The following is an 8,310-nucleotide window of genomic DNA, read 5'->3' as shown; positions in this document are numbered from 1 at the left end:
TAGTAGAGACAGTGTCTCACCATGTTGGTCAGGCTGGTCTCAAATTCTTGACCTCAGGTGATCCACCCACCTTGGCCTCCCAAAGTGCTGGGACTACAGGTGTGAGCCATCGCACCCCACCACCTCCTAAATTTTCTAAAATGAGCACATATTATGTTTATAATTAGTTTAAAATTATAAAACAAAATGCATTTTAGATTCAACCTGATCAAGTGAAACACTAAGGGGGTAAACTGAGACATCTTTCAATAAAGGATATAATCTTTCAATACATTCGACCAAGGCAAAGAAATCCCAGGTGACAGTGAAAACAAAGGTTTCACAAAAATAAAAATAATACAGAGGAAGTGAACGGGACAGAAAAGGCTTTCTCCTCTGATGGCTTCTTTCTATGAACGGTAGCTTTCAAACAAAAACCGCAATCCTATGGAGTAACACAAAAGGAAGGTTCAGAGGAGCTGCCTTTACGTACTCTGCACAAATGCAGCCCACAGGCCTCTCAGCTTTGCTTTGCATGATATGGCTCCATCAAAGCCCAGCCGTCTGGGGCAGGTATGCAAGACATTTTAATGTAAGCAGATGAACTTTCATAGGAAGCATTCATTGGTGAACTCACACCCGTATAGAAACCGCACGTTTGTGGTTCCATTCTCCCTGACTTTTGGAGTAGTTCACAGCCATAGAAGATTATCTGTTCTATGGATGGATTTCCTTAGTGGCTAAACAAGGCCAACCTTCTCCAGAATCCAGGACACAGAGCAATGCCTCAACTGCCTACACCTCATGGGATGCATATTTAGGCCACAGTGAAAGCTCCTGTCTGGCGCCTGATGAGTTTAAACCAGGTCCATGCCAGAGTTCAGGAAGGCAGGAAGTGTCCCCACCGGACAAAGCCAGAGTTATTGACCAGACATTCTTGGTAAAGCTTGAAGTGACCTTCCTGAAAACCAGATAAGTGGGTCTACTTCTGGAGTTTAACCACTTCATGTATTCACCCAGCAAATATTTTATTGAGAATCCACCGTTGTCAGACCCTGTGCAAAAAACACTGGCACTAAAATGTAGTCTAAAACCTGGTCCTTGCCCTGTAAAATATTCTTAAGGAAGACTATTAACTCAGAGTATCAAAAACCTGTAAAGGTAACTATCCTACTGACAAGGCCCACTTCTGCTAAACCCTTGTGCAACTGATGACCAATCACTCAAATGTACAAATTAATCAATTATATGAATTAGAAAAGAAAATGGGCCCCAGATTAGAATCGGAGAGAGGGGCAGCCGGCCTTGCCAGCTGTCTCCTTTTTGTTTCAGTTTTTTATTTATTTATTTATTTTTTAGACACAGTTTCACTTTGTCGCCCAGGCTGGAGTACAGTGGTGCCATCTTAGCTCACTGTAACCTCTGCCTCCCAGGTTCATCCACTATTCTCATGCCTCAGGCTCTGGAGTACCTGGGATTACAGGCGTGTGTCACCACACCCAGCTAATTTTTGTATTTTTAGTACAGACGTGGTTTCGTCATGTTGGTGAGGCTGGTCTCAAACTCCTGAGCTCAAGTGATCTGCCCACCTTGGCCTTCCAAGATGCTGGGATTCCAGGTATGAGCCACCGTGCCCCACCTTCCTTTCTCTCCTCCTCTTCTCACACCTTCCAGTCACCAACGAAGCCTGGAGCCCATCACTTTTGCAATACTGTTTTTCTATTTCTCATGTAGGTATCTGGAACCCCTGCCAAAGGCCTCCAAATTTTTAGCTGCACAATCTGTGCCACGTTGTGGTCCCTTCTGCCTCTTCCAGTGTGATCTAGAGAGACAAAAACTGCAAAGCCAGGCTAAAGGATCAGCCTTCATTACCCCAAGATACTTCAGAGAAGCAAGGATCTTTAACTTTTAAAGAAATTCAAACCAGCATGAAAAAGATTCCATGTCAGTGGTCATCAACAGTATAGCTTAATAAAATGAACCCCCAAAAAAGAAAATGTTTAAAGTGGATTTCAAAGTATATTTTTATGCCCCATGTAATAATAAACTGTTGACACTGAGTTTTTGTGGAACTATAAGTAAACTGAAATAAGGAAGGTCTTTCAATTGAACTATCTGCAATTCTACATTCAACAGAATATTTTGAAAGTAGTATTTGCTATGGACTCGGGGGAAATATCAGAAAAGTATATTTATAGAGATCCAAATAATAACCAAAGGGAGAAAACAGGACCAGAAGGGGACATAAAAGATGGGACAGGATCATCGACAGAGGATCTTTATCAGCACAAGCTTAGAAAAGGTTCTCTGCCTCTTCCAAAAGGCTGGACTGAAAAGATATGATGTCACTTTCAAGTCAATTTAAGACTCTAACAAGAGCTGGAAATTTTCATAAAGTGCCAATTACAAGTTGGAAATTTCTTCCTAGTATCTTTGACTAGAAAGTTATTTCCCAATTCTCACAAAGATTCCATGACAATTCTATTTCCCTGGGCAATTAACAGGTACGCAGAAGCTCAAGCACATTCCTGCTGTAAGGCTGACACTCATCCGTGTTCTGCACATTTGTACAGAGTATTACTGGCATTCACGATTCCAACAAAACTTTAAGAGACTTGAACAAATCTCTACAGTTTAGACCAAATCACCCGGCCCCTTGTTTAAATTGTCTGAACCCCAGTGTATCTGCACACCACCCATCCCCTGGCACTCTGGAATGAGCCTGGCCTGGTCTCTGGTGGCCCCAGGAGCTTGGCACTCTGAGATACCCCTGTCTGTCTCGTCCTGCCCACTGCAACCAAAGCCCGCCTGCTGCAATGCAAGCCAGGTCCATTTTTAAATTCCCTTAGAAGTTTCACAACCGCAGGTTTGGGTGAGGAGACAAACACCGCTGTAGTTTGCTGACATTAAACTAAAAATACCCGGCTGCAAACAAAAGCCATCTTTAACGGGGCTGGCTCGGACGTCCTGAGGTTACATGTGGTGGAGTCGGACGATACCCTTGGCAGTGTGGCTGCCTTAACAACTGCTCCAGGCCGAGTGGGGCAAGGGGGCCGTCTGTCCCTGCGCTGTCAAGGAATCTGCAGCCTGCAGCCCTGCCCGTTTGATGGAAAGAACGGCTTTATTCCTCTGCCACCGACCCAGACGCAGGTTTGATGAATTCGGGACTGCGTCTGCTTAGTGTTACACAGTGAAAGGGGAAGGCGAGAGGCATAAACGAAAAACACCAACCCCACTTCCCAGGAAGGAAATGTGTTTCCACCTTCCTCCTCCTTGCAATTAGAAAAGCAAATTATTGCTGTGACTACACTGAGAAAGGCAACTCGGAGGCGTAGAAAAAGGATTTCTGAGCCAACGTGGCCCGGCAGGGGGCTGTTAAGGGAGGGGAAACCGGAGCAGGGGAGCCTAGGCTTGGCGGAGAGACCTAGTTACCCCGGAAGGCTTCTCAGAAGGTTCTACCTGTTGGGTTTCGCAGCCGAGCTGCTCACCCCCGGCGGCCGCGCTCGAGGGCGCCCCTCCCTCCCCAGGTCCCAAACTTTTTCTCGCGCCCCTCGGAAGCTGCGAGCCTCGTCCCTCCCCCAGTCCAGATTTCGGACGTGGAACTTTGCCTGAGCCACAGGGGACCGGAGGAAGGGAGTTCATTCCCACGCAGCCCGGGGGATTCTCGTTGCTCGGATCCCAGAAGTAGGGGGATGCACACGGACGGTCAGCCCAGGACCTGGTCAAAGTTTCCTCCAAAACTGCAGTGGTCAAGGCGTGACCCAGGATCTCAGTTCCCAGCTCACGGGTGAGGGGCTGGAGTAGGCCCCGGGGCACCAGCTGCAAGGTCACTGCGGAGCCAGACCCCGGGGGCAAACGGCCAGCGCGTGATGGAGGGGCAGTGCCGGGCACCCGACCTCTCTCCACACCTGCTCAGCTCTGCGCAGGGCCCGGGACACGTGGGACCCCAGTCCCGGGCTCCCCAGCCTGCTGCATGGACTCGCACCCTTGCCAGGGCGTGTACCCTTCGCCCCCGGCCCCGCGACCAGGAAGAGGCGGCTCGCCGAGCGCAGAGCAGCCGGCTCCGGGTAAACTCTCATTCTCAGACCCCGGCAGCACCGGAGAGTTTCGTTCTCCTCAAACCAGCCCCTCACCCCTGGCTGCTTCCCACACCTCTCCCTTTCCCTGCTACATCGCAGACAGACAGACAAGGGACACAAAGAAAAAGAAGAAGAAGAAGAGGGAAAAAAATAAAAAAATAAACTACTGCCCCTCCTAGTCCCATCCTCCAGCCCGGAGCCGGGAGCAAGAATGGGGGAAGCACACCTTCCCTCCTCCCCATCCCGATAGGGCGACCCGGGTACACCCGGGCAGCCAAGAGCCCCGAAGAGGCCGAAGGCGGAGAGGAAAGGTAGGAAGAGGCAGAAACCAGGCGGAGCGAGCGAGCGAGAGCGCGAGAGAGAAGAAAATATCCAACAAAACCACGCTAACGCGCCCCCTACCTGGGTGCAACATACTTTGGAAATAGAAGATGACCAGGATAAAGGATCCCAAGCAAGTGGCCAGCACCATACGGCAGATTCTGTTCATCCTCATCACTTCCAGCAGCGCTGGCTTCATGGCTTTGTCCTGGCTTCAGGGACCGGGGAGTCCGGGAGGCGCGCCCGGGGCGCAGGAGTAGGGACCCCGCCGCGCGGACCGGAGCCCGGGAGGCGCGGGGCAGAGCTGAGCAAGGCTCGGAGGGAGGATCGGGCTCGCTTTGCGGCGGCTCTCGGAGCCCCCAGCCCGGGTAGGGGTGTGGAAGGTGCCGGAGTTGGTCTGGAAGTGCTGAGATGCGTGGAGCCGCCGGCTGCGCGCTCCTGCTCCTCCTTCTCGCCGCTCCGCCGCCTCCTCCGCTCCCGCCGGCGGCCGCCGCTGCCTCGTCGCGGGCCGGGCGGCTGGGGTGCGAGCGGAGATGGTGGTGCCGCCGCCGCCGCCGCTGCCGCTGCGCTGGCCGCTGTGGCTGTCGGACAGGCCCCCTCCCTCCTCTCCAAAGGCTACTTCATTGCGCTCCTATGATCTATATATTCCGGGGCTGGGTTTTACCAAAAGCAACTCGCGGCCCCCAGCAAGGGGAGGGCGCCTGCGGAGAGCCGGGAGGAGGGAGGGGCCCTAGCGCCGGGGCGGAGCATCGCGCTCCCCCCGCCCCTACCCGGGATATGGTCGCGTCCAGCTGTTGCCCGGGGAGTGCGGAGTGCGCGCTGCGCTCCCGCAGGGTCCCAAAAGCCCTCGGTCCCGGGCCAGGCTCGGCCGCCTTCTGGAGGTTGTGTCAGCGTTTCCATGACAAAACCCGGAGGAAAAAAAGACGAAGAAAATCGCCTCGGTGCTGCCACCCACCCCAACTAGCGTTTGGAGAGGAAAGTGGCAGGGAGCGGGCTGGGTCTTGGAGGGGAGAGTTAAGGGTTAGGGGGTTTCTGGTGGCTCACGATTATTTAAAATCCCTGGGCGATGTAGCGGGGAAGTTGCCCCAAGCCCCCAGGGAGCGAGTGCCCGTTTTCCGACGCTCAGAACTGGGTGGTTTCGTTTTTCTTTCGAAGACAGCCCAGCTTGGGAGTCGGGGTTAAAGAGGGCTGACTTAAAGTCAAGGTTAGGGAAACTGCAGAACCCTCGGGTCCAGCGACAGCTGAGCTTTTCCGGGGACTTATGCAGACAGAGTCTTTGACACCCACCATCACCACCATCCCTCAAGGTAAAAGGGATTTGTGGATTGCAAAACTCTGCTTTCCTAAAGGGTAGAGCATCCTCGGAATTACTGAAAATGCACAGCAGTCTTAGCTGGGAGGGGTTGAGAAAAGCGAAGCCACCTCACTCAAGTCCAAGAAACCACTGGAAAAGCGAAGCCAGCCTTAGCACTGGCAGGTACATGGAAAGATAGTGTTGTTTTCTTGTATGTAAAGTGACTTCAAATTTCCAATCCATGCATTTAAGCTGTTTTGCAATCAATAAAGTGGACACAGGCAATAGGGTAGGGAGCACTTTTACGCTAGGAAAAAAAAATGTGATTGTAAAGACTAACATGTGTGCCTTATCAAGTCATTACTAATACTAAATAATGAAATAAGATACCGTGTCTTTCAATGCCTCTCACAAAATAGGCGTTTGATAAATTCTTATTGAATCTGAATGTAATGGGCCTTATCCTCCCCTCGATAGACGGAGACACAACTTGCAGCTAGACCCGAGCAACAAAAATCACCTGGGCAACCTCAACTCCCTTTCCCTAGAGTTCTCCTCCAGCAGTTACATGGAAAGTAACGAACTCAGCAGCCTTGCCTTTGATTACAGAAGACAATCAATTACAGCACAATATTTATGTAGCTGCTGTGTACTGTATTAATTTGGACTCACCTGTGAATGAGTTGCTTGCTCAAGGAAGCCGGGCTGAACAAGCTTCAGACAGAGTCGTTCTCCAGTGATTCTTCTAATCTGGTGATAGGAGATCAGGAATGGGAGTTGCACTATACCCTCCCCGCCTCTCCACCATCATTAAGACGGGATTCCTTGCAGGGAGCATGGCTTAGGTGGACATTTGCACAAAGCCTTTGCCTAAAATGTCAGTCTCTCATTTAACAGATCCAGAGAGGGGAAGGGATTTACTCCCAGGTCACCCAAGTGACCGCTCACCTCATTGGGCAGAGACTTCACTGTTACCTGTCCCAAAGCCTGGACATGCACAAGGCAGTTTAGGAAGTCACAGGGTCAAGGGAGAGGTCAGAAGTCTAATTCCCTGTGGGTCATGGAGGTCATGGAGTTGGCCCACATGGTGAGGAAGGATGGTGAACCATGCCCAGCATCCGTTCTTGCATTTACACAATCAGCAGCCTGCCCAAACACACAGTGAGGATTAAGGCTGTGACACATAAGCTACCTTAGGTCCAAACCTCTTTTGGGCCACGGTACCCACTAGGCTGAACTCCTTCCTGGAGATCCAAGTTGTCTTCATCTCTGTCTCTCTCTAATGCCCAGCACAATGACTGGCACATAGTAGGTACAAATAAGTCAGAGGCAGAGAGGTGATGCCTACTTGGACTAGGAAGGTAAATTAGATCACCTCTAAAATCGATGACAATGGGCAGTGGTAATGGTCTGTGATTCCGTGGTTCTGTGCACATTGGGGGGTGATGGAAAATTTCTCTTTTCTCCTTCATCACACTCTAAACTGCCCAACTACAGTTAGAATCATCACTTTATTTCCATTCCTAGCCTAAGAAAATTTTGTTACATCTTATGCTATATAATAAATATTAGCCAAATAAAGGACAGTATTCACTGATAAGTCTGAGGAGATTTTATGCTTTGAACTTTGAAAGAGGAACAGATCACTCTTCAATCCTTTCTCCTTCATCTTTCTAAATTCCATTTCACCCTGAAAGATTCTGCAGTTTGGCACTGTGCTGACTGTGAGACCTGGCTCGATCGACTGACTCTCCAAATTCAACAACATGCAAATGAAACTGGGGCCTGTCCATTTTAAAGCCTGGCATGGCCCTGAAAAACAGGTTGAGGAGAAAGTCTTATTTATGTCGATGATCTTGTAGAATTTGTAGCCGGGGAAGAAATCAGTGCAAAGTCAGAATTCGGGCTTGTGGGTGCCATTGGCAATGGACTGACAGATGTTTATGCGGCCCTTCCAATCCACACAAGCTGAGCTCCTCCCCATTCCTGTAGATTACACCTACAATATACTGTCTTGTTAAGATCTTGCAAACCTGGCAATGATGCCCTTTTCTGCACCTTGTTGGAGAAAAAAGTGGGCCAAGGGTACTAGTAGACAGAGAGCTCTTTAGCATCCTTGAGGGGAGAGAGGGATGTGTCTTCTGCCAGCATCAGCCAGGGGCCCCAGACTGGCTCCTCAGAAGACTGCCACTGCCATTTGCATCTCTCTGGCACCTCCAGCACAAAGGACACTCAGTTAACCAGAGCACAGTAAATATTTGTGGAGTTGAATTATAAACCGGTTGCCCACAGTATGTGGAGATCTTAGGGTACGAATTTTCTACAGGTAGGTAAACCGCAAATAACACAAGTGGGTTACTCATGACATGACTCTGAGAGCAGCCTCTGCTCTGCAGGCCTTTCCGAACAAGGTGGGGTAAGAAGACAGCAAGAGAGAAAGGCATTGAAAAAGGGAGAGAGAAAGAGAGGGAGAAAAGGAGGGGAAGGGAGGAGAGAGAGGGAAGGGAAGGAGAGGAGAAAGAGTTGGGGGAAGAAAAGAACGGAGAAGAAAATAATGGAAGAAAAGAATTGCCTGGGAAGAAAATAAAGAAAGGTGGAGAGAAAAGATTAAAGGACTATCCCTCGTTATTCTCTTTT

General features: G+C 50.1%; 1 protein-coding gene and 1 long non-coding RNA gene across 3 annotated transcripts in view; one reads left to right on the top strand and one right to left on the bottom strand.

The window, feature by feature from the left end:
- Positions 1-4,178, top strand: part of LOC119473034 — a 9,101-nt gene extending 4,923 nt beyond the window's left edge. The window contains exon 2 of the long non-coding RNA XR_005202204.1: positions 1,583-4,178. This is a non-coding gene — a long non-coding RNA (uncharacterized LOC119473034). The remainder of the gene's footprint in view (positions 1-1,582) is intronic.
- CHST11 (carbohydrate sulfotransferase 11) overlaps positions 1-5,025 on the bottom strand; it is a 314,882-nt gene extending 309,857 nt beyond the window's left edge. The window contains exon 1 of one of the 2 annotated variants that reach the window (XM_017540511.2): positions 4,476-5,025. In XM_017540511.2, coding sequence (XP_017396000.1) covers positions 4,476-4,578 — 103 coding nt within the window. In that variant the 5' untranslated portion in view covers positions 4,579-5,025. Of the gene's footprint in view, positions 1-4,460 lie in introns of both variants that reach the window. The other variant, XM_017540504.2, reaches the window with a different exon arrangement.
- Positions 5,026-8,310: the final 3,285 nt, after the last annotated feature.

This window comes from Cebus imitator, unplaced genomic scaffold (genome assembly GCF_001604975.1).
Source record: "Cebus imitator isolate Cc_AM_T3 unplaced genomic scaffold, Cebus_imitator-1.0 Scaffold8, whole genome shotgun sequence".
In the NCBI taxonomy this organism is placed as follows: Eukaryota; Metazoa; Chordata; class Mammalia; order Primates; family Cebidae; genus Cebus; species Cebus imitator.
This window is presented reverse-complemented; position numbering and strand designations above follow the sequence as displayed.